This window comes from Dermacentor silvarum, chromosome 2 (assembly GCF_013339745.2).
Source record: "Dermacentor silvarum isolate Dsil-2018 chromosome 2, BIME_Dsil_1.4, whole genome shotgun sequence".
NCBI classification, from domain to species: domain Eukaryota; kingdom Metazoa; phylum Arthropoda; class Arachnida; order Ixodida; family Ixodidae; genus Dermacentor; species Dermacentor silvarum.
In genome coordinates, this window is record NC_051155.1 from 86,325,272 (window position 1) to 86,352,385 (window position 27,114).

General features: G+C 46.0%; 1 protein-coding gene across 1 annotated transcript in view; it reads right to left on the reverse strand.

Moving 5' to 3' along the window:
- LOC119441588 (uncharacterized) overlaps window positions 1–26,464 on the reverse strand; it is a 39,782-nt gene extending 13,318 nt beyond the window's left edge. The window contains exons 1-6 of the mRNA XM_037706197.2: window positions 26,284–26,464; window positions 17,070–17,187; window positions 16,117–16,259; window positions 11,236–11,341; window positions 8,092–8,249; window positions 6,183–6,327 (exon numbers count right to left, since the gene is read on the reverse strand). Of these exons, the coding sequence (XP_037562125.1) occupies window positions 6,183–6,327; window positions 8,092–8,249; window positions 11,236–11,341; window positions 16,117–16,259; window positions 17,070–17,187; window positions 26,284–26,359 (746 nt within the window). The 5' untranslated portion in view covers window positions 26,360–26,464. The remainder of the gene's footprint in view (window positions 1–6,182; window positions 6,328–8,091; window positions 8,250–11,235; window positions 11,342–16,116; window positions 16,260–17,069; window positions 17,188–26,283) is intronic.
- Window positions 26,465–27,114: the final 650 nt, after the last annotated feature.

Here is a 27,114-nt window from a genome sequence, read left to right on the forward strand (position 1 = left end):
AAGTGACTGAATGAATTAACGCATGCTATAGAGAAAGCAAGGTTTTTTAGGCTGATGTGTGGGCGTGTTTTACTAAGTATCCGTATACCATATGCTGCTTTTTGCTTTGAATGTGAGGTATGGAAAGTGTACTTCAGGTTACAATCAAGGACAACCCTCAAACATCGGCAATGATTAGTAGCAGTGGTGAGGTTATTATTGAGCGTTATGTATTGAATCTATTTGACCTTTCTTGAGTGGAGTGAAATAGCACGAAAGCTGTTTTAATGAGCTTAATTTCCAACAACTTTCAACGGTAACCGGGAATAGTGTTTGGAAGATCAGCATTGAGCTTACAACTTAGGCTATCAGTTGAGGTGTCAGCAGTGAGAATAGTAGTGCCCAGTGCGAAATATGGCAATATAGGCTGTCTAAGAAATAGCCAGGAGTAACGGACCAAGTATATACCCCTGTGGAACTCCCTTATCAATGAACTTAAAGTTAGAAAGGCGGTCACAAATTGTAACAGCCTGTTGTCTGCTAGTTAAATTTCTCTGAATATCTCCTGCTGCACCGATAGCACCGAATTCGGCAAATAAAATATTACGAAGAACTGAAGTGAACGCCTTTGTGAGGTCAAAATTACTGCATACCTATTCTTTTTCTTGAGCATGCGCTTCAATAAACCGTCTGTGAGCCAATGGTTATGGGGCGCAGGGTATTTCTTGTCGTATCTAACAAAAGTGGATACATCATGGATACATGGCATTATTAATTATGAGAGAGCCCCAAAGCTAGCTCTGAGTTTGTTTCCAATTTTATTTGCGACCAGTCAAAAGAAAAAAAAATTTGATGTATGAATTGAAGTTTGCTAAATAGGGATTTTTAGAAATAACGCTCAGGTCTTTTTGAGAGACGTGTAAAACGACAAAAATGGGTAGTGATCTGTATTTTCGAGTGGAATTACGTCACAATAAACGCATGATACTTAGCTACATAAAATTGATCTATAATCAATCAAAGCTGTTGATTTATTCGGAGCACCATTATCACTTTTCAGAATGCAAGCAATGATAACTAGAATGGTTCTCCAAGAAAAGAAAATACGCTTGAAACTTTCACACGTACACAGGAGGCTTTTTAAGCTGAGAAACTCGAATTGAAGGCACCCTTCTAAGTTCGTAAATTAAAATTTGAGAACGTTATAAAAATGTTCCTGCAGTGAACACCGCCGGCACACCAGATGTGGCTCGACGCGGCGAACATTGGCGGTGAAGATGGTACAGCGGTGTGACAGGAATGCAAGAGGTTCCACAGTAATTCGAAAGGTGCTTTAGCGGAAAGAAACTCCAAATGTATAAGAATTTAGGTGAGATAAATTGTGAAAACGCCGAGAAAAAGGAATTGTTTAAGACGTTTCAGCTTCCGTACGGAAGCCGGCAACGTTTCTGAAAGTTTTAACTGATCCTTTTTGGTCGGCATCTTCACTATTTCTTTCGCTCAAAATGCTTATTCTCGGCCAGACGAGATATCATCAAACCATCGATTTCATCAAGCTATAAGAATGAGTTCGTTGGGCCTCCGAAGCCTTATACATTTGTATCGAAGAACTCTCTCGAGTTTGGGTTGTGGTTCTGCAAGCTTTCACAAGTCTGGTGGCTTTCTTTGCAAACGCTCCCGCATACTTTGATGACAATGGCTGCTGCTGCTGTCTTGCCAAATAACCGCTTAGGTCACGTGAGCGCGCAGTCGCGCACCGTTTGAAATTAGGCCGAAGACGCAGGAATGAAATTGGCGAATAACAGTCAAGCTTACCACTGTACTTCGCGTCCCACTTCTTTCTGCGCATACCTATTTTTCACCGTTCTTCCTTCGACAAACACCAAACATTGCCGTTGCGTCACTGCGTCAACGGCTCTCAATGCGCATTCGTGTGAACTGCTGTTTCAATTTCAGCATTACTTGTGAACGGTGCAGTATATGAACATAAACATTACACGACATTAGAGCTGCTAGCTCTGCTGCGCATGAACATTGGCGGAGATTTCACATTGCATAGAACAACAATAAGTACAATTGTGTGCATCACGTTTAGTTATAATGTAGCATTTAATTACCAGCTACACAAAAGCTTCGATTCACATTGATTGTGAATAGAATTGTGCGCATCGCATTTAGTTTGATAGTATTCAATTATATCCACTTCATAGAGGTTCCAACGTATGCGTTGGAGAGAGAGGGGGTTAAAATAAAGAAAATGCGAGGAGTTTAACCACTGGGACAAGGGGACATAGTAACGCATAGGAAGAAAAAATGTCACAGTTTCGCTCTAAGGGCGAAGCAATGAATGCGATAGCAACACAGAAATGTCATACGAAGTAAGGTGAGCGGCTTTGGTAGCAATATGAATTGTAGTGAACATGAGCTGATTAAGTAAGCAGGTGTGCTGCGGCGTAAGTAGACCGACATGAAGAGAGACTCCGTGACCACGAGAAGGCGCGTGTGAAACGGTGGTGTTGATGAGAAGCGCTTCCCGTGGGCAGCGCGTGCGAATGGACACACCTGTAGCGCTGCACTGCCGATCCGGGCAGCATTGCATGTGTAGCGTGCGTTGGAAAATGTGGCCCGACTATTACTAACTGAATGAACAAGCGTGGTGTGAGCGCGCACAAACAAACGTGAATAGATCACACTGAATGACTGCAGACAACGACTGTCAAAACGCTGGCAGCAAGCGCATACGCCGCAGAGCGCGAAGGTACGTGCGGTCTATCGCTTCAACAGAAACTGAGCGGCGAATGCACGGCGCATAAAGGTCAGAGCCGTGTGGAGATAAGAGACGGTGCGGGCGAGCGACATGCGCGGTTGTTGGCAGAGTAGAAGTGCGCCCCCCCCCCCCCCCCCCGCTCCCTCCGGCGCTGGCTTCCCGCTTCCTTGCTTGCGCGTGGGAGATTGCGTTCGCTCTCCGTGATAGCGCGCACCCGCACGCTTCCGCTCGGGCATACGGTGAGCGGTGAAGATTTTATCTATAGGGAACCTCACCGCGACGGCGACGGCGACGCCGACGGCAGAAATCCGGTTGAAGTGTCCATATAATTGCTATCGCAATAAAAAGGGGAGAAAAGAACACTAGTTGTGCGCACATGTGGAGACGGTGCAGAATGTCTATAGACAATTTCATTGAGGGCGGCGCCATTTCGCCATCACAGCACCGTCTATCGTCCGGCGCCATGCTGGTATGCGGGATCATGCTGGAGGGTGCACGGCGAGCGTGCTGTTGACGGCGAGCGGTAAGTTGCTTTTTTTTTCCTGAGAGGCGTGAACAAGTTCTTACAATCAGGAAACTCCTTAGTGTGTCGTTACTGCGATTTGAGCTTTGATATAGCCGCAATATCAAACGGCGACGGGTCTAGAGGCGCTGTCGCACCTCTGCTCGCGATCGAAATAGGAGGCGAGTTAAGTCTGAACATTGTCGATACGTAACATAGCGTAACGCGTTATTATTGTATGTCTAGCCTTGAACTCTATTACGGTATCACTCAGGTGACAACAATCGGAGGCGTCACCGTGCGCCACGCGGTGTGTCGCACCAGCGTATACATCGCATTCCAGGCCACTAGCGAAGCTCCGAGGAAACACGTTTTGCTAGCTTCACATTTTCGTGCTCCTAAACTTTTCGTGGTACGATTTTCTAAGCATTGTTTACCTGGAACCCGGGCATCAAGCTTTACAAAATAAAGAACTGTAATATCACTTGACTGGAAGGGCCATTGCGTGAATAAAAATATCGCAGCTTCGCCCGAAAAGCGAAGCATCAATTGCAATAGCAAATTGTTAGAGAGCTATTCGGAGTAGGGATAGTAGTTTTATCGGCTGCATAAACTTGGACACATTCGCTTACTAACTGAATTAACAAGCGTGGTGTCAGCGCGCACAAGCAAACATGAATAGATCACACTCAATGACCGCAGACAACGACTGTCAAAACACTGGCAGCAAGCACAGCCGCCGCAGCGGGCGAAGGTTCGTGCGGTCTTTCGCTTCAACAGGAACTGAGCGGCGAATGCATACAAAGGTCAGAGCCGTGTGGAGATCGCTTTTAAGAGACGGTGCGGGCGACCGCCACAGCGGGGCAAAGTACAAACGCAGTTGTTGGCAGAGTAAAAGCTGCCGCCCCCCTCCCCTCTCCCGCGCTGCCTTCCCGCTTCCTTGCTTTCGCGTGGGAGATTGAGTAGTCAGTTCCCCTTGCGCCCGGTTGCAAGATTATATAGCATTTGGTGCCGCAGCACAGCGTCGCCCTGCCTCCCTCCCTCCCATACCCCCACGGCCTTTCGCGCGACGGTCGCGTTTGCTTTCCGCCGTGCGTTCGCTCTCCGTGATAGCGCGCGTCCCCCGCGCGCTTTCACTCGCGCATACGGCGCGCGGCGACGATTTTATCGCCCTTGGACTTTGTGCGGAACCTCACGGTGACGGCGACGCCGACGGCAGAAATCCGGTTGAAGTGTCCATATAATTCCTATTGCAATAAAACGACCTGATGACAGTGGCCGCGACTATAGCACGATCAACCAGATGCACGCGACGATTTGACAGCGTATGCACACTCTTGTGTCTCGAGCGATGCCTGTGCAAGGGCACCTCGCCGATTTGAGAGAGCTTAAGAGCAAACAAATACTCTTTGGAACAGCAACTTTATTTTCTGAAGTAATACAGGCGCATGATACGTGGCGTTAGCCGACAGCTTGTCGGCGAGATTCGGAAGCACGGGAGAGTCCATGTGAACTATATGGGCGGTCGGCACACGGTCGGCATGGCTTTGGTTACAGAAAGAAAAAGACGACACATTATTTTCTTAGTCGGCACGTACTGTTTTCATAATACTTGCTCGGTCAACTTACACCAGAACCTTGGTTGCCAACCATTATAATTTTAGAACACATTTAAACAGAATAACTTTATTGTGCGTGCACGAAAAAAGTTGACCGACTGGAATACGCACCTTTCATTTCTATCTCCCGTTTTATCATGGGTGCCGAATTCGTCGCAGTGTTCTCACTCGAAGCAAAATAATCTGAAAATAACACACGCGACGAAGCTGATTGCCTCAAGTTCTTTATGTTTATGCTGGCAATCCAAAGCGGACATTTGTCTGCAACCGCAGCGGCGGAGCCCACGAAGTCGCCGCGGTTGAAGATGGACTTAACGTTCGCTTCCGAAAGTTATTGCGATAGCAAGTATATGGACTCTTCAGGCGCATTTTTGCCGTCGTCGTCGCCATGATGTTCCGTATAAAGTCCAAGGGTGACAACACCGTCGCCGCGCGCCGTATACGGCTATAAGTTGTATGTGCGAGTGAAAGCGCGCGAGGGTGAGCCGGCCATCGCGGCTCAATCTCGTGCGCGCTAGGGACGAAAGCGGGGAGGAAGCGCGCTGTCTTCCGTCGTGCGCATGGCAGGGCGGGGGAGGGAGGAGCGGAGGCAAAGCGGGTGGGCGTTGTACTTTGACCGAAACTGCGCACCTTGAAGGCGATCTGCTTTGGGGGCACAGTCAAGGCGGGTCGACGGCTCGTAGCTTTGCGTGTGCTGTGTTCTCGCCGCTTTGTTTGCGTTGAAGCGATAGATGAAGGTCTTGAATGTCACTTCGCTCGCTGCTGCTGCCGCTCTTCCTCACGCCAGCGTGTTCACGGCGAGTGTCCACGGTCATCGAGTGTGATGTGTTCATGTTTGACTTTACGCGTGGAGACCATTAATTTAGGTAGTAAGCGAATGTTTAGAAGTTTATATGGTAGATAAAACTACTATCATCACTTTGTATGGCTGTCTACTCATGTGCTATCGCAATCGATGCTTCGTCTTTCGGGCAAAACTGCGATTTTTTTTTTGCAGCTGAATGCAGCACAGTGGTAGTCCGTTGACCTTGAGTCATCTGAAAGCGCAGCAATCACAGACGAAACATGTTATGATCGCACTAATTTGCAATAACTCCGGTTCAGTTCCAAACTGCCGCTAGGAAATACGGCAATCCGCACATACCAATGTGAGAGCGGCACGGAGCGCTGGTTCGAGGCAACGTTCCTCCTCGCCCATAAAACAGTCTATAAACGATCGCAGGGACCTGTTGAATTGACATCTTGATAATTGCTTGATAAAATTAGCGCTTTGACTGTCGTGTTCAATGTTTGCTATAAAATGGGCACCACTCACCCGCACAGCTCTTCGTAGAATTTGCTCAGTTTCCGGTGGGGCTGCCCGTAAAATAGGAGCAGGGCCCTCGCCACGTCCATGCTCTGCGCCATGCACATTTCGTGTAGTTGGAAGGGACACTCCTCCAGGAACGGATCCACCGGCCCTGCGAGCACATGCGGCGGATTTAGACAGGATTTAAAAAGGAATTACTAAGGTAGGATGTTTCGTGCTTAGCTCCATGCTATAAGAACAGATTTTTGAGCAGCAAGGACAGAGTGTTTCATTTCTATGGATTGAGTCGCGGTATATGCACAATCGCATTGGCATTGGTTATATAAATTAAGCACTTATTTATGCCATGAAACAAAAAAATGTTTTTTTAATGCGCATACTCGAATGTCCCTTCATGCCAAAAAAGTCATGTACTTTATTTTTCTTTCTAAAAACTGTCTTCAAGCCGCCCGAGTCCAAGGACTTCGAGCCGACACCTGAGGCCACTAAAAGCAAAGTGCCGGCTCGTTAAATAAAGTTTATTTCTTCTTCTTCAATAGCAACTCAAGTAGTTAAAAGTATAACAAAGTTAAGTCGAGACGAAGGCTGCGAATAGTGAAGTTGGAGGGCGCAGGAGACAATGATGACCTGAAGTAAAATGTGCCAAGGCACCACAAAGAATGATGTCGAGGACGAATAGCTGTAGAGGGATCAGTATGGTCGAGTACGAAAAATCACATTAAGACGGAATGCCCTCATGAAAATCGGAGATGATGGCAAATGAATGAGGTTATATAAATTAAGCATTTATTTATTCAATGCAACTTACTGACCTCTATTTCAGGCATTGGGCAAGGGGCACTACTGCAATGATATTGCAACGTAAGGACAGAAAGATTTAGTAAAATTAACAAAACTTATCAACAATACAGACATGAAACAAAATACGGACAACCTAGGCGATAATTCGAGCATGTTAGGTAGACCTACACACGGTTTTATAGTTAAAAGTTTTAGGGACGAGTAGTCAGCGAGAAGTGAAGAACGGCACATACCCAGTGCATTCATGGCACTCGCTAAAGCGGCGGCGAGAACGGCGTTCATTGAAAAGCGGCACATACTCAGCGCATTTGTAGCGCGCTGCAGTCTGCAAATGCGTCGGGTTGCTGTCCTTGAGGAACCCTTGTGAAGTGCGTTCGATTCCGCCGAGCATCGGATAAATTTAAGGAAGCTTTTCGTCCCTATAGAGCAGGACATTGACAGTGGTACATACCTGTCTACATAAGTTGGCATCAAAGAGGTTCATTGAAGACCAGCACAGACAGAATGGCACGTACGCAGTACTCCATGTCGGCCTTAAACAGTTTCTCCGAACCGTGGTACCGACCCAAACCTGCATCTACAGTGACCCAAGTCTGCGTGAAAGAGGTTCTTTGAAGAGCGGCTCGTGTGTGCACATTGCCACATACTCAGTGATCTAAGTTGGTCCGATGGTTGGTTTCTAATCCTGTGCCCTCAGCGCTGCAGCTCGATACGCTGCCCATTCGATAACGGACTACCCAGTGACCCGGTAAGGCGGGAAAACGGTTAGACACAAACGTACATTGATACATACAAACATATATAGCCCGCCCCAGAAAATGCCTGAAGTACGGTAAAAATTATGGGGTTTTACGTGCCAAAACAACGATTTGATTATGAGGCACGCCGTAGTGGGGGACTCCGGAATAATTTGGACCAACTGGGGTTCTTTCACGTAGTGTATGGGTGTTTTTCGCATTTCGCCCCCATCGAAATGCGGCGGCCGTGACCGGGATTTGATCCCGCGACCTCGTGCTTAGCAGCCCAACACCATAACCACTGAGCAACCACGGCGGGTGCGTGAGGTACTACAAGAATGCGAACGCATTAACAAGCACATCGCCAGCGTACTCACTAGGACTCGTTGTGGGCTGCGCCTCGGCTGCGTCCCGGCACCCGTACCAACGCAGGAAGGCGGCGATTGAGCGAGTGGCAAGCCCGGCCCGCTCTACTGGACGGCCGCACACACTGGCAGGCTCCGAGAGGCACCGCACCAGTTCTCCCTTTAAGGCGCTGCAAAAGGCATACTCTCCTGGATCATGCTCGAGCCGTAATTGATGGGCCTTAACTCCCCAACGATACTAGAAACTCAATAGGGAGGTTGCGCTGCACAGTTCGAACAAGACACAGGCCGCATACTAACACAGAAATTGGGGCACGCGGCCGGTGTGCCACCCCCTGGCTAAGCAACTGCTATAGTGCGCACTGCGCAAGTTCATTTTTACAAGCCAAGCTTGTCTATATCTAGCCTGAACGTCCGTGTCTGTTCGCAGAAACTATCATCATTATTAATGGCTCGAGCGTCGTCGTCTTCTTCCACAAGTGGCTAATGGGGCGGCCGCGTTTACGGAGGTATGAAACATTGCTTAAGGGGGCATGAATCATTCATTGTCTTGCGTGACAGACAGATTTAATTTTGAAGGCTACTCTGCTCACTTCCAAAAAATGTCCGATGAAGTTTCCGATCTTCAATAAACATGTGTTTCACTGCCAGCAAAGCAAAGACAGTGGCAGAATACATTCATGTTTGAACGCTTCTCTCTTCGGTGTTGCACTCAGGTGAACGTACCCACAACTATAAGACGTCCATGTGCAGATTTGACATTTGCAAACGACATGTGTGACAGAGATGACCGAACCCCTTGCAGTATACCAGAGAGATCACAAGGCTACTCTGCTCACTTGCAAAAAATTAAAGGCAGTTCCACGCTTGCAAAATCTGATGAAACAGCGGAGCTCTGGAAGCGTGGGTGTATAGCGTAGTGGGTATGGCGCTCGCTGTTCCTTCGGGCTTCGCACCGCTTTGCCGAAGCTGCGCGTAATTTTCTTTGTTTGTAATGCACACACACACGTGGCTTAGTTAATGCATCTCTATTTTATTTCATCAGTCAACATTGCTTAGTCACGCATTTTATCTCCCTCTTCTTCGTCAACCTTTTCACACTCATCTTCCCATGTTGATTCTTTATCCTCCTCCTCTCCACGTGGGCAAATGCCATCTTCTTCGCCATACCATTCTTTTCGTCCCACATCGCCCCGATACACTTCACACATGTCATCCCCTCCAAGCACAGTAGACTCAACGTGATCGTCATCAGTGTTTGGCATCTCAAAGCATTCTCTGTCGTTCCAGTAATCGTCAGCAATCTCGTCAGTACGCTCCCTTCTCTTCGCGATGGGTAGCGTCACATTGCCGTTCCACAGCAATTCGCCTAGATCGCGTCTCGAGATTGTAAACCCTCTTCTGCCTCTTAGCTTCGGCAGTCATCTCTCTATAGTAAGGATCTTCTCGGCGACGCTTCATGGTCTCACGATTGGCCTCCCGCTTCTTTCGCTTTCGCTCGGCCTCTTATTCAGGAGAAAGCATCTCCTTCGGTCTGCCCATAGTTACAGTAGACCAGACACTGGCGCCGCCGGTGCACACTTCGCCGCTTCGTGCGCTCTCACACAGCTGTCCTCCTCTCTACCTTAAGCTCTACCTACTCCCTTACGACATGCATCACTCTCCTCCTCGCCACACGTTGCACAGCTGTTGCTTCACTAGGTCTCGCTCTGTCCTCCTCTCTTCTCCAGGCCACGCCCACGCACATGCTCCGCTCTATTCTTCTCCTCTCTACTCTCCCTCGCCACGCGTTGCATAGCTGTTGCCTCACTTTTCGTCTCACCTAGCATTCCACCTCTCCACTTCGTGGGCATTATACCCATAACCTTGAGCTCCAGCCGAGCACGGCTGGAGCTCAATTTTAAACAGCTCCGCTGTTAAAAAGTGACCGGTGAAGTTTCCGATGTTGAATGAACATGTGTTTCACTGCCAACTTATCTTCATTGATGTCACCAGTATCCACACAATGCACATCTCGTTAATAACAAGGTCACATTCCAGTAAACATAATGTTGATGGCAAAGGGGTCGCTTTGGTATACAAAGGGATGACAAGCTTCGCTTATCATCCAACTTCACGGAGTGGAACGGCCGACGATTTGTTATGGTAAATAATAAACTCGCTTTCACACAACCTTTAGATAACTCGTTAGAATGAGTGAACATACCTTAAAGTAAAGGATGATTACAAACAGCCCCTTAAGGTCTAATTAACAGGCACGCCGCAGTTGCGAGAGTCCAAAATTAACGGAAGGCGCACTCACACCAGGTAAATTGCACAGTTCAGTTCTTAAGCTTATCGGTGTTGCAGTGCTCGCTCATAGCCACACAACGTTATCTAGCCACCTCTGTCAACCTATGTATGCTGACAAGGGCGCGCGGATCTGCGATTCCCTTAGCGGAGTTGGCATGGTGGGGCGTGGTAATAAGACACGATAAGATCTCGCATTGTCTTGGCGTTTTCAGAAGGCTTTCAGGTGAGGCGGGGGGTTCTCTCAAAGATTAGGAGGAACTACCACGGGATTCCTCTGAAGATTACGAGATTGCTGTTCGCAGTAAATTAAGGGACCTAAGAGAGACTAAGTATGGGGCTTTTTCTATGATGTATCAATATATCGAATGGCGGTGTCTAGGTTGGTGTGACCACTCAGACTAGTTGCTCAGGCTTGCTTGAACGTAGGGCAAACTTTCGCAACCGACGTCGTCTGGCGGTGCTGCACGCAGTGAACTGCTGCGTCTCCCACAACCTGAACAATTTTTCTCAGGCGAAACGGTTGCTAATTAAAGGAAAGCGGACAATTTTCGAAGTGCCAATAAACACTACATTTTATGAGGGAAAATAAGTGTCCGTAAATATTCCTCAAATGTGATCAAAAATCAGCGCCGTACTGATGATTACCGAAGTTGTGGCTAAATAATGTGGCAAGGCGTCAAGGGATAAGGACAGACTCAAGCGGTACCCACGTGAGAAAAAAGTGGTCTTGATTTCTAATTGATTACCTTCAGTACAGCAATGGACTGCGATGAAAGGGTTGTCACGTGGTTATAGGTTTGCACTGTCTCCATTGGAAGAACTTAGGCTGGTGCTGTCGCAGACTGAAGACAGCGTGCGTCTCACCTGCAAGCAGTGGCTGTGCTCCCGTTTCTGAAGAACACGTCAAGCGGTTGTGTCGCGCACTGCCTGATTACGTCCAACGGGCTGCAGTCACCGACCACCTCGAAACCTGCAAACGCGCAGGTTGCCGACGTATACTCACGGAACCCGTGCCCACCGTAATTCTTCTTCTAGACGCTAACATCCTAGAAACTGTACAGGATGCATGTACCCACGCGAACTCTATATGTGGCCCGGAGAACATTGGCACAAGACTAATTTCGAAGACAAACAAACAAAACGTAGTTCAGGACCATCTCGAAGACGAAAAAACAATAGAATGCTAGTGTATCTATTTCTCGGGACATTAAGCGCCGGATATATGAGCTCCGCATAACTTTGCTCAATACATTTTCATAAGTTGCATAAATTTGCTTTGCTCGGCTAACGCAGCCATCATTATTTTTGATACGCTTTGACTTAACACACTGAACGTCTTTGTAGTTTAAACACAGCACCATATACAAGAACAATGTCAGGAGGAATGGAATGACGCTGAACTATATTAACAGTCGTTTGGTTGAAGAAATCGAAATATATTATTATATGACAAATACAAAAATCTATATGCACAACAAAATGAGGGATGAAAAGCACCCAAAAAGCATTACTAAAAATCCCAACAATTCTGAGCTACTATGGGCCGTCCAGCAAGCACACGACTCGGCTAAAAGGCTCTGCATGCCGGTCCCAACGTGGGAGCAGCCCACTTTGTGAGGATACTCACAACTTGCAGGACCAAATAAATGTTTTCCTTCATTCCTTCTAAGCAAACGAAATCGTACGTAAAGTCTAGGTTGCATAGTGCTCACAATTTGGAAAAGAAGGCGCCGAAGAGAAAATGGTCAGTAAAATTTAACGTAAACAACATGATCAAAGAAAAATCTCACTTGTGAGTAAAAAATAATATAAAAGTGCAACAGACGTCCGTATTTCCGGGCTGGTTGGTTCGTGACTTGACTAGAATGCAAGGTGCAATAAAAACAAACGAAGGTAACAGTGACTAACGATTCGCGGGTGCTAATTCATCTATAGATATATTATATCTTTTTTATGACGGGGGGCTGACGACGTGCTGACATATGCCACGAACGTCTTGCAGATAGCATACGCGTCGCAGTACGGTGGAAAGCCGGGCGAGTGGGAATTGATGCATTCTTTGAAGCAACGCGGATAACGACGGCAATAATAAAATGAAGGACACAGGACGAGCTTCCGTCCTGTGTCGTTCCTTTTTTATGTTCGTCGTTATCCGCGCTGCTTCAAAGAATGCAGCATTCGCGACCCTCTTCTCACGGGTGTGCTGACCGCAATACTTCCTCACTAGACAAATCTGATTAATGTTCGCAAGCATCAGCCTGAGCTGGAATGTAAATCCATAAATGCTGCCTATCGTTTTTTGGAGAAAACTGTCCGCGCAAAATCCGTGATATTATGACATTCCGTTTTTTTTTCGACGTAGTCTTTACCGCACCTAAACAGATATTTGCTTATGACCCTTTTTTCTTATTTTCCCCAAAACAGTTCTATGCTTGTCGCGGCTAGCTAGAGTTCCCGCACATGAAACACTCTAGTCGTCAGTTTGACACTGACAACTGCACCTAAGCGCCGACATTCGATGCCGCCTGCTATGATCTGTGTGACACAGGGACTTGGACATGAGTGTTCTTCACCTCGTCCTTTCACGCCTATATTCCTTATGCGGTCAAACATGCAACTGCTTTTTGAATCTTTGTAGAAGGGTGTCGGGAAATTCGGCGCAAGGCAGACGGTTAATCTGAGACTCTGTATTTTGCTCGCCTCAGTGGGAGCAGGATATACATAAGGCAGGGCAATACTGCGTTTCAACACGATTAAAGAGCTGGCGACAAAGGGGCCGATGGTTTTGGAACCGTGTGGTTGCTTCCAATACATGGAGTTCTTTTTTTTTTTGCCTTAAGAAGGGCTTCGAGTGACGATGATGATCTAAGGGGCAGCCTACCATTTTGCAACGGGCAGGTATGTCAATTATTTGCACGCCCTATATAGCGGTGAAGAAAAAAAAAGAAATACGTCCAGTAATCTCAGAAACTGTTTCGTTACGATCAGGCCGGAAGAACATTAGCAAAAAAAAGTTAAGTAGTTAAGAATTCTTGACTGCATTATCAGGATTGCTAGCTCGCATTCTTGAAATCACAAACCAATTATCGCTCACGAATACATTGAACGTTGCGAGCGCAATGAGTTCGGGCTGCCGGATTCTGTCTTAGCAAGCCCACTAAAGTGACTCTAACGCTTGCATCCTAAAATGATCCAATAGAAGTTCCTTCCTTTGTTATGCAACAGTTGCTTCACATTTGTTTAGCTGACAAGCTCTAACCTATTTACATTCAGCACCATCAGCTTCGTCTCACATGTACACACCATGGGCGATATAACGTAAAGCTATTCCAAACTGTTTTTATTGCAATATCCTGACGTCAAATTTACGTAACCACCGACGCAAGCATCGGGCGGTGACCGGCAGCGTCGTCTGAGCAACCCTACCGAACACTCTCCTCGTTTATAGGTGGTCACCTTTGTTCTCTTTCAAAACGAATAACATTGCCTGCACTGAGAGGTGTTTGTTATCTAATTGGCTGACAAGAGGCGAGGAGCACGCTCTAGTAGAGAAGGTTTCGATGGGGCCGAGCCAGCACAGTGAAAATAGATAACCGCATGAAGTGGGTGGTGCCGTCTTCTCCGATTGGCCCGCTTCGCCTTACGTAGCTTGCGGTGGCTGGTCGAAAATCGCGGCGGCGTGCAACGGAAGGATAAGAATGCCCCTAAAACGGATCCTCAGCAAGGAAGAGTTGACCGAGCGATGTCGTATACGGGCCGAAAGGGATCGATACTGTTTCACTGCCACGCAAAAAGTTTATAATGCGCAAATAAATACGTGCTCACCGGCAGGTGCGAGTAGCGAGGGCCTGAGCCATCGGCGGGCAGCCATCTTCTATTCCTTTTGGAACGGGGCAGTCTCTGGCTGTTCAGAAAAGTAGATTTTTTTCGCGTACACGTCACTTTGACGCGGTGAGTTTTCGCGGTTTTGTGAGGTCGCGTGACAGACAGGCGAAGTGGGCGCACCCCGAAAACATTGGGCAAATAGCAGAGGGCTAATGCTGAAAAGGCGTCGAATCAGGATCCTATAATTATTTTTCTCTTGGGCAGTTTAATCATGCATAATCAGTCTGTACACGTTATATCAGATGGGGAGCTATCGCGGTTTTCGTGACGTCGCGTGACAGACAGACGAAGTTGGGAGTGGCCCGAAATGTTTTGACCAATCGTGGTGGGCTGATTGCAGAATTGGAATAGAAAAATTTGAAATAGCTTTACGTTATAAAGAGCCCCATGATCGTACATTTTCTTGCCTTTTCTTTCTGTTCCGCCGTCGTCCTCCACCTAAGAACTTTCTGTTCCCGATCCTCTACGTGGCGTAGCAGGTAGGCGACCACATACGCGCTGGCAGAGTGCTCTTTATTTGATTAAAAAGCTTTCTCCCTCTCTTCACATTTTTTCCTGTATCAGCTATATCCATCATGGCTGGAAACTACATACTCTTATATCCAACCATTTAAGCCTCGATCGCCCTTGGATGTGTTTCCCGTTCCTTGACACCCATTAAGCCACTCTAATAAATAGATTACCCATTATCAGGAAGAATTTAAAGCGCCCGTGATCTGTGTCACTGTATGGTATCAGTCCATCTGCTTGAAAAAAGAAAAGGAAAAAAAAACAAAAACAAATTGGCCTTCCTGGCTGTGGAACCTTCAGGCATTGTGGAGTAATGCCGAGCTGTGCGTTGCGCGATGGTTGCCAGTTTGAGTGGTTTTTGCTGCCATTTCCATGCACATAATCGAGGAATAGAGTTCGATAGAATTCAGTGAAAGTTAGCGTCTGTCCGTGCCTATCCTGGTCGTCACCATCTTCTTTTCGCGCTTCAACCCTGCTCATTGTGAGCGGCTAAACTCCAGACTTTTTTTTATGCATCTAGAAATTTGGCTTCGCACTTGATTATAATGCGCGGAAGAGAGTTTCGGTGTAAGAGTGACCTAAGGAGCAGCTTTCACGTCACCAAATTCAGAATCACCGTTTCTTACAACGTGCTGCCAAATTGACTTTCAAAACTTCTAGTTTTTCAGACTCAGTGGAAACGGGTGCTTCGTCCCGAAGAAATCGTGCCGCAGTCACTGGAGCGCTAATTAAGGAGGACTGGTGTCTCTACACATTTAGTCGGGAGCGGACGCTGGTAACTAATGGTGCATTCGGCTGCTCTCTGCCACGCTCGATCTGACTCGGATTGCAACAACGCGGAGCTCTCGATCGGAGCCAGCGAAAGCGTGACCCAGCCGAACGTGTAACCGCTCGCCAGAGCAATCATCGGTTGCTGGAACAGAAAGCATGTCAGCGCTATTTTTTGCGTAGACAAACAAGGCGTACAGGCGACACCTGCGCATGCCGCTGCGGCAGACGCCATGCTAATGGATGCTGCAGGGAGCACGTGATCAGATCTCGGTCACCAGATCTCGGCCGCGCTCCCAGGTTAAAGGTGATCGCTCCTTCAAGCGTTCTGAACTGGAGGAGGGCGCTCTAAAAGAACCAGCCGAATGCGTACCGAGAACTCACAGCGACCGACCAGCCGAATGTAACGCGTGCCGCAAGAGCGCCCTGGGGCGCTCGAATACGACCACTGCAATGCACCACAAGTCAGTTCGAGCGAATTCACAGAGTAGACGAAATGTTGTAGGTGAAACAAATAAATGCATGTCACTACTAGAATCGGGCATTCGAGGTTCGACGGATCAAAGGGGTGCATCTGCTTACTCTTGAGCAACCGATGTTGCGAGTCCCCGCAGAGCTCGGCGCTCACTTCTCGGTAGAAGCGCTCCATCCGATCGACCAGTTCCTCTCCTCGGCAGGCCTTCGTCTCCGCTTTGCCTGAACACGACGAGTACTCCCAGTAGTGGCTGCACTTGATAAGGACGAATGTGAGACGAGCGCGCGCGTCCCGTTTTGGAAGCGGTTGTTAAAAATTTTAATTAAATTATGGGGTTTTACGTGCCAAAACCAGTTCTGATTATGAGGCACGCCGTAGTGGGGGACTCCGGAAATTTAGACCACCTGGGGTTCTTTAACGTGCCCGTAAATCTAAGCACACGGGTGTTTTCGCATTTCGCCCCCATCGAAATGCGGCCGCCGTGGCCGGGATTCGATCCCGCGACGGTTGTCGGCACAGATTATTACAATTATATAAAGCGGAAGATGGCACTGCGATGTCATTGCTTGCATGGAAATACCGAGAAGTGAAGGCTTCGGACTGACATCTTTGGCAAAAAAAATGCCTTGAAGGCAGTCGATGTGTCGTCTGTTATGATGCTTGAGCTTCTACTGACACAGCGCGTAAGAAGCTGTTTTTGTTATAATATTATACACTATTATAGAAGAATTCGGTTATCAAATAAATAATTGGGTGTACAGTTTCACTAAAGGTAAGCAATAAGATGAATTCGCAAAAATAGGAGGGAAGAGAACGGTCTGTTGTCATTCCACGCCAATTTATGCAGACATTTCTGTTCGCTTTATTATATTTTCTATGTTGACAGCGAGGTGTACTCCGGGGAACGGAAACTATGCATAAATAGTAACCTTCGAGGAATCGTTAGCCGTGCAGACACGAGCATAACCATCGTAGTGTTAGCCACAACTGTTGTACGAATCTAACACACGTTTCCTCGTGATTTCTCGGAACAAGCCGCAAGTATTTGCGGGCCATTCACCTGCAGAATGTGACCGCCGCGTCCCCATGTTGTGCACGGGAGGCGAAGAACAGGGGTACGCTGTCCATGATGTCCTCGTAGCAGGCATGAACCTTAGCCAGGTCGCAGGTGGCGGCCGCTGCATGTGCGCAAAGATTCATTCTCAGGTAAAGTTCATCGCCCTGAGAAAACAGCGAATACGTCGTGCGATTAATACTGCAAGCTGGAGCCTACCCACGGCAGGAACAAAGCCAGTTAGTCGCTGGAGCACATCTTCGACTAAGGAAGTACAGTGGAATCTGGGTGACACGATCTTCACCGGAATCGGAAAATCAAACGTATGATTCGAGAATCATATTATCAGGAAATAATTGTATGCAAGAAAAAAATCTTACAAAAACGTATTATCCCGAAAAACGTATTATGCAGAAGCGTATCAACGAGATTCCACTATAGCTGCTGATGTTTGCGAACTATATAAATAAGGTCGTGCCAGGGTGGAGGCTTCGTGCCCATGTTCGCTTGAAACAATGGGCATTTATATAATTTATATTTGTAATGGATATGCTCTGAGCCATTTTTGCGGCATTACTGAGGATGACTGCAGCGTCAATAAATATGACGTTTACTTTCTTTAAAAGTATCCTGCAGGACCCACTTAGTATTCACCCTCCGACATCTTATGCCGTGATGAACAGTAGGCTAATACAATTCATCAGATTACCTCGGAAAGCACTCTCGCGATGCGACGCGTCAGTCTCCCGCAATCGATAGCACGAGCTAGCGAAAGTACACTAGAGCCATTCTGAAACCTGACAGCCAATGTTGCCATAATTTTTTGAAGCGTGTCGCTAATGTGAGACAAAATAAAAAAGTTGGTAAATTCCCGCAAACTTTTGCTGCAATGTCGCTGTAATTGTCGGTAAAGCATTTCAGTAAATTTTTAGGTAACGTTGGCGTCTCGGAACACCTTAATATATGCTATAGTATGGCGGAAATCATTTACTTCAACGTTTCACGTTGGCCGAGGGTCCGTGTGAATGAGGAATAAACAGTGAATTTATACTAGTCATCTGTAGTGAGCTTTTACTTAACTATTATAAATACATAAGAAAGGAAGATGACGGCTGAAAGTACACTTAAGTCTCAGATTGTGAGGTTGAAATGCAGCATGGTTCATAGAACACAAGTAATAAAGCTTTTCTAGCACGCAAACCCACTTGGTCTACAATATCCTAGAAAATTGTCTAGTACTTAGCGCTTCTGTAAGGATAGAAATTTGCTGCAAGATGCTCAGGCCAGATATTAAAGGGGTCCTGAACCACCCCGCGGGCTAGTTTAAAAATACTGTCTGCGGATAGCATACGTTATACTGTGAACATCTCAGACAAATTTTACAGTTGTGCGCGCCGCGTGGAGCTCGCAAGTAGAGTGCGAAGTCACTTTTTTTGCGAACGGTCTCATTTCAATAGAAGTCTGCTTCTCTCTTTTCTAGACGCTTTATTTCGTAATATAGCAGATTCCCATACGAAGCTGCTATTGGCCAATAGCTGACATCAATCAAGACGGGTGTTGGGATCAGTGCGCTTCTTTCTATACTGTTACTGCGTACATTTATTGACGCAGTTTAAGAAACCGACTGAAGTAAGCGAAAATCTGCTTTCGAATTTTCATAACAATTACGTACTTGCGGAAGAAGCCAACTATCGTCTGCTCACGCTCGGCCATCCGCGTAGCAATTAAACTTTGGCCACCTTGGTTATCGGTGTCGTAGCCGTCGGGTCTCACTAATTTCAACTAGATTTGAACACTCAACAAGTCCCGAACCACGCGAAGCTTAAGGGCAGACCACACTCACGCTTTTCTATTATATATGAAGTGTTATTTTTCTGCGGCAAAATTATAACATTATAGGTAGGCAAGTCGCTGAATCGAACTTCTCGTAGAGCTTCCTACGTACAGCTTTCTCCTGGCAGTTTTACTCTAAATTTGAGGCATGCAAAGTAAGGCAGAACAGAAGTGACAGAAGAGAAGTGAACGCTGGAATGATGAGCAGCAACGGCGCCAGCGGTGGCAGAAGACGACGATGAACGTCGGAGCAGTAGTGCGAGCGCGTGCCGAGCACGAGCGCCACCCGAGGGACGCCAACCAGCCAGGTGCGGAAAAAGACGACGACGCTCGAGCCCATGCTGATGATGATACCGCGTACGCGTACACCGACCCCGACACAAGTGAGCCTATGAAGCTTCGCTTAAAATACTACGGGACTCGGCAAGTGAGGAAAAGAACAGGAATGTAGGTAAAGCTTGTCTTTGACAAGTTGAGGGCAAACAACACGCTGTACTGTTGGAATGAAGAGCGTGGGGAAAAGTGCAAGGTGGGAAGTGATTGAGGAGCAAGTGCTCAATCAGCTTCAGAACATTAGCTTTCGAAAATACCTTCAAGCATGGATTGCATTATTTTTAAGGAAGAGAGAACTTGTTGCTTCCAAAGCGGCATTTTTTTTCGGCTAGGTACGCGCAGTCAACAGGCGTTCCACAAGGGTCAGTACTTTCTACAGTCTTATTTATTATTCTAATGAGTTCCATCCCATATCATAATGACGTGCATACTTACGTGTACGCTGAGGACATAGCGTTTTTCTCATCGGCAAATGATATAAAAATTTATCAAATACAGACATACCTGTTATAGACAAATGGCTTGATGCGATGCATCTCTACGTCAACGTTAATAAATGCTGTGTGCTCGCGTTCCCATTCAAGGACCCTATATATATTCATCTCTCTTGTCTAGATATCACCTACAAGTAGAGGCTGTCAAGTATCTTGACGTAGTATATGACGATTCACTGTCTTGGAAGGCGCACATTGACTATATTGCAGCAAAGGGTGTTCGTGCGGTTGGTTTGCAATAGTCGATCAGGAATACTAGGAACAACACTGTTATCACTATACCGCATGTATGTTCGCCCGGTATTGGAATTTGGGTGTGTGCTTTACTCTGGAGCTCCTGCATATAAACTTTGCCTCCTTGTTCTTCTGGCGAGGTAGGCCTTGCGACAATGTTTAGGGCTACCTAAATTTGTAGATATTGAAGTTTTACACCTGGAAGCTAGGACCATTTCTCTTGTTACGCGGTTTCGATTGTTAGCTGTACAATAATTTTTAAGGCTATATGAATCCCCTATAAGGCGTTGAACAACCCTATGGCTATCCAAGGACTACATGCGGTGACTCCTAACGCACTGCTGGACATCACTGCTCAGGTCCGGCAGTGCGGTCGAGGTGGAATAGTGTGCAGGTGACCAGACCATGGCATGTGTAGCGGACCTGCTTAAGTGTCCCTCGTTTGCATCCATCCCGGTGAGTGCGTATATATCAACACATCTCGCATGCACAAAAGGCATCGTGCGTGGCGTTGACTCGCAACTAAGTTCATCTGAGATCTTGGAGAAAGCCCTCTATGACAGGGCGTGGCAACTGTTTACCGCTGCAATCGCGTTCTGGGAAATAAGAGTCCGCACTGTAGTCAGTGATTGCGACTTATGCCGGTACTTATTGTCCATCGGAAATTAAAGCGTGGCCTTCAGTGTTCAGAGTCGATCCGCTGGCTGCCACATCCTCTACAATGCCGGAATTGCTGGCGAAGTGGCCACAGTGCTGGTGGTTGTAAATCTGGTTTACGATTCTGTGAATGCGGTGAGAGTCACTCTAACGGTGATTGTGTGGCCTAATATGCGAAATGTTGCCTTTGGGATTGATCGCATCCCGCTGACTATTCAAACTGTCGAGCTCGCATGCAAGAAACGCAGGTGTTAGCAATAATTAGCAAAAGGAGGTGCTCTAGGAAATAAACTATTGTCATTGTTAAGGAGAGGACTCACGGGTACGCTGGCGCTACAGCACGTCAACCTTCTTTCACAGACGCGACTATTTCGCAGGCAGTTGACGCTGCAGTGCAAAAAGCAATGGTAAACGCAATAGAGCGATTAGTAGTCAGCCTCTCTGAATTCATATCTCCAGTGGTCAGCACCAAGCTTGCTGATCTTCTGCAGAGAACAACAGTATTGACTCCTGACGCCTCTAAACCGCCACCTAATATAGAAGTGAAACATTTAAATAACTGTTGACGCATTTCCCTCTCAAGGGAGCTACTATACCTCTGAGTCTTCGTCGAATCCTAGCCAAGAATATACGCTAGACTAGCACGTCTCCACTGCAGTTAAACTCTATGCACGCGCTCAAAAACGCAGCGGATTCCCGTTGAACCGAGCTTTTATGTCCCTCAAGTTAAGTCCAAAAAATCTCCACCCAGTAAAGTTCTCAAGCAGAACATATTGGAGAAGGTTGTTTCCACTGCAATACTATCCTCAAAATAGCATACTTGGGAGTATTGCTGTGGAACTGTCGTTAGACATTTGCTCCTTATACGGATTCACGTTGTCTTACCGTTCAAATCAATTCTGATATAATCTTATTACAAGAAACTTGACTTGTTCCAGATGTAAATTTTCCTTTCAAAAGTTGTCGTTCATTCTGATTAGATCGATCTTCGAGAGTTGGTGGTTTATTAACGCTGATATCAACCAGAATTTGTCATGAGGCAAGGATAGCTCTGAAGCTCCTGTCCACCGAGTTTGAAATGCTAGTGTTAGACAGTAGACTTCCGGCCTGTCGGACATTCTTTATAGCCAATGCATATTTTCCTTCAGGTGTTCACGACACGCACCCTTTGGATACTATAATTTACACTTGGGGAAAAGATATTTTACTAGCGATGCAATATAACTACCATCATATCACAGGGAGTTTAAATACAGATCCGAGTCTCACTCGCTTGTGGGAATGGTCCCAGGACAACAATCTTACATGTGTCAATTCAGAACTACCTACTTTCGTCAGAGGTCAGGCTGCTTCTGCGCTAGACGTGACTTTTGCAAGCTCAAGCTTTTCCCTGTCCGCCTGGTCGACTGTTAATTATGCCACAAAGAGTGACCACATGCCGGTAATTTTGACATTATGTGTCCAGTAACCTCTCTAGTTTCTAATGTGCGTACTTTCATAAATTACAGTAAACTTGAAAATTCCTTGCGATCCTCATTGGCTCCCCTGACTGATGCAAGTCTCAAATCGAATGCATCAATCATTTGTTCTGTTTTAAAAGATTCCCGTGAAAGATGATAATTTGTGGAACAATCAATTACAATGAACTCTTATTGGTGGAATGATGATTGTTCGCGTCACTACAGGTGAAGGAAGGCAGCTTGGGAGAAACTGTTACATAATCAATGTCTTCGAAACAGGAAGGGTTATAAATTTTATGCAGGTACTTTTATACGCACAGTGTTGAAGGCAAAGGATGAGTGCGGCATTTATCATTTTGACGAATTAAAATAATAAACACGCACTGCATAGCTTTCTCCGCACCAAGAAAATGATTCCGCGGCCGATAAATGCAGAATCCGCAGTTATGTATCCCGTAGAAATAAAATAATAATGGAGGTAATCGCTTGCTTTTCTTCCCAACTTATACTAGCTCCATCGCGTTAACTTCAAATTTCGTAAAATTCATTGAAATAGTTATAAGGATTAGTGTGATAAATTTTCTGAATAGACGATCAATCCTCAGTCCGAAACAAATTCTTTTCGAATCAAAGTCATCTTGACTTTGAAAGCCGTATTCAGTTGGCACGGCGCCAATGGCAGTATACGACATTAGTGACTTTAGACATCTAAAACAGAGATGATAGTTTTGAGCATGTGATATTGCTCAATTAGCTTCGGAACGTTAACTTTCCGAAATACCGTCGAGCATGGATTCAGAATTTTTAAGGAACAAAGTTTTATTCTTCGAAAGTGGCATTTTTTCGGCGAGGTATGCGTAGGGAAGAGGCGTTCTACAAGGCGGAGTGCTTACTCCTGTCTTATTGAATATTCTAATGAGCTTCATCCCATGCCATGACGACGTACATAGTTACGTGTATGCTGATGACAGCGTTTTCCTCCTCGGCAAATAATATCCATAAGCTTTATCAAGCATTACAGACATACTTGTCTGTTATAGAAGGACGGCTTGATGCGATGCATCTCTGGCTCAACGTTTGCAAATGCTCGGTGCTCGCATTTCCATTAAAGGACCCCATGTATATTTTTCTCTATTATGATCTAGAAGTACAGACTGTCAAGTATTTTGGCGTGATATGTGAGGGTTAGCTTTCTTGGAAGGCGCACAGTGACTATATTGCAGAAATTAAAGGGCATTCGTGCAGTTGGTTCGCTGTGTAGGCTGAGCAATAGTCGATCTGGAATGCGAAGAAGAACGCTATTGTAAATATACCGCATCATGTTCGCCCGGTATTGGGTTTAGCTGTGTGCTGTACTCTGGAGCTCCTGCATATTCGCCCCCTTGTTCTTCTGGAGAGGCAGGCCTCGCGACAATGTTTAGGGCTGCCTAAATTTGTTGCAAATTAAGTGTTACATCTGGAAGCTAGGATCCCTTCTCTTGTTACGTGGTTTCAATTGATAGCTGCACAATCCTTTTTAACGCTATGTGAATCCCCTATATGGTGCTCACAAGCAGTTATCTCGACGCCTGATTTGTTTTTTTTTCGGCTTGTACTGGCCGCGATTCCACACACCTGAAATTATTTTTATGCAAACTAGCCTAGATCAGGTGAACGTCCAAATTCGTGAAGTGACTCCTGTTTGCTGTTATACAAAAACCAGTTCGATTATATTTTCCCTAAAAAGTCATACACCGAGCGCATGCCAGAAGCATTCATAATATTCCACAGTCGAAGCATGTTAATATGCGTGGACAGCCTTTTTACACGAATAAAGCCACAAATTCAGTCATGCTTACAATCGCATTACGAGAAGAAACTTAGGAAATCATTCTTAACACACCACTTTAACGCTATTCATTCGGGTATTAACCAAAGTACGGAAAAGTACGGTATATGTCTTTCTTTCTGCACCGAGATATTTATTCCTTTCTAATCATACCTGTCTGTGATAACAAGCTATGCGTGACACGGCTTGTTGAAACTTTTTCACCCAGGTAGTCACATTTATTCTCTACCTCTTGTTACGATTCAAAAGAGGAAGAAGTTCCGTGGCGACAGTGGTAAAGGCGAGAAGGAAGGAAGGAAGGAAATCAACTTTATTAAAAGTCCTGCAGGTCACGAGAGCTTTGGGGCTCTCAAAGGCGAGAAAAATGCGCTAGCATTACGTCACCCTCTTTGACGTCCCAGATAAATAACTTAAACCACGTTAACCACATTGCCAAGTGCTGTTCAGGATCGAGCCTATGTCGAGGAGCGAAGTGCAACTGACGGTGGTCCGGAGGTCCGGATATATATATATATATATATATATATATATATATATCCCATGACCAGGGGAAAAGCTGCTGGAGAAGATGGAATAACAGTAGATTTAATCAAAGATGGAGGAGATATCATGCTTGAAAAGCTTGCGGCCCTTTATACGCGCAATGCCTCACAACTTCATGTGTACCAGAGAGTTGGAAGAATGCCAACATTATACTAATCCATAAGAAGGGAGACGTTAAAGAACTGAAGAATTATAGACCCATTAGCTTGCTTTCAGTATTGTATAAAATATTCACCAAGATAATTTCCAATAGAATCAGGGCAACACTTGACTTCAGCCAACCAAGAGAACAGGCTGGCTTCAGGAAGGGATATTCTACGATGGATCATATCAATGTCATAAATCAGGTAATCGAGAAATCTGCGGAGTACAATCAACCTCTCTACATGGCTTTCATAGATTATGAAAAGGCATTTGATTCAGTAGAGATACCAGCAGTCATAGAGGCATTGCGTAATCCAGGAGTACAGGAGGCATACGTGAATATCTTGGCAAACATCTACAAGGATTCCACAGCTACCTTGGTTCTCCATAAGAAAAGTAGAAAGTTACCTATCAAGAAAGGGGTCAGGCAAGGAGACACAATCTCTCCAATGCTATTCACTGCATGCTTAGAAGAAGTATTCAAGCTCTTAGACTGGGAAGGCTTAGGAGTGAGGATCAACGGCGAATATCTCAGCAACCTTTGGTTTGCAGATGACATTGTCCTATTCAGCAACAGTGGAGACGAATTACAACAAATGATTGAGGACCTTAATCGAGAAAGTGTAAGAATTGGGTTGAAGATGAATATGCAGAAGACAAAAATAATGTTCAATAGCCTGGCAAAGAAACAAGAATTCAGGATCGCCAGTCAGCCTCTAGAGTCTGTAAAGGAGTACGTTTATCTAGATCAATTACTCACAGGGGACCCTGATCACGAGAAAGAAATTTACAGACATTAAGCGGAAGAAATGGAGCTGGGCAGGCCATGTAATGCGTAGGATGGATAACCGGTGGACCATTAGGGTTACAGAATGGATACCAAGAGAAGGGAAGCGCAGTCGAGGACGGCAGAAAGTCAGGTGGGATGATGAGGTTAAGAAATTCGCAGGCGCAAGTTGGAATACGCTAGCGCAAGACAGGGGTAATTGGAGATCGCAGGGAGAGGCCTTCGTCCTGCAGTGGACATGAAATATAGGCTGATGATGATGATATATATATATATATATATATATATATATATATGTGTGTGTGTATGTGTGTGTGTGTAGAGAGAGAAAGAGAGAGAACTTGGGCGGTGCTACCTAGTACACAGATCAGGTGTTGAATTTCACCAGTTGCAACCGGTCGAAACAGTTGAGATCCTCACACTTGGTCTGTTTACCTTGTAACATCGCTCAAGTTCTTAACGTTTGAAAGGTAGCCTGAAGCATTTCCCTGTATATATATATATATATATATATATATATATATAATATGCCTCTTCCACGTGACCGGCCTCCCACATTTCTCACACTTCCACTTTTTTCCACTTCAAACACTCCTAAGGCTAACGCATTAAAAACGTCAAGCTCTTTTAAAACGTGATAGCCTCTACCTGCGAGTGCCACAAGTGTCAGTTGTCGTGCCAATGTCACCGTCGCGGCACCCTGCAAGGCGGTACGCATTTACCTGTATAGTACGCATGACCTGTGTAGTTTCCATGTCGATCTAATTTCCCTAGCACGTTACGACATTAGGCATAAGGCGTTAGTGCAACAACCAGTGATCACAAGTGCAAATTAAATTGTGTGAGGCTACTAAGATGTGACCGATTAAGGCATTGGTGTAAACCGCGGGTTGAGGGCAGCGCCTACCTTTCGTGGCAGTGGAGGCACAGGCAAGCATAAGAGCAAAGACCAGTGCCGGCGGCATCGTGTACTTCGATGGCATAGCCGTCGGCAGACCTGTTTCGAAGACGGACGCGAATTATCTGGCACATTCAATGCATTGTCTCCACCGATACGGCATTGATATCTCTAGTGGAAGGTAGGTAATCGCACGCCACGCTGTGTGCCCAGTTATATAGGCGTCACGCGATAAGAGCTTGTTAACAAACGAAGCGGACAGGCCGGAGAGTCTGCTAGGCTGTCAGTCTTTATCTGCGCTTGATAAGTCGGATCGAGGCTTAAGGCTTTCATTTGAGAAACGCACCAGATGTAGGGATAAGATTAAGTTGGAAGAAAGGTGGAGAAGGGTGCCAAAAGATATCTTCGAAGCCGCGAAGGAAATTTGGCAGCAAGAGTTTGCTTTCAGGCCTTTCGCTACCCCGACACTACGAGGCTTTAAGGCAATATCTATCTATCTATCTATCTATCTATCTATCTATCTATCTATCTATCTATCTATCTATCTATCTATCTATCTATCTATCTATCTATCTATCTATCTATCTATCTATCTATCAGAAGCGAAATTGAAATTGAAGAGCTCCGTCTTCCATTGACAGTCTTGAGATGCCTGGCAAATACAGTATCCTCTTTCGTGACGGCTTCGTGTTTCAGTGGTTGCAGCCAGGTCATTGTGGTTAACCTCCCTGCCTTTAATTTATCTTTTTCTCTCTCTCTTTCATGATCGGCTTCTCGTCACGCAGTTGGAGAACAGTTTCACTCAATCGTTCAAATGTGGGAGCGTGATATATCTTAGTG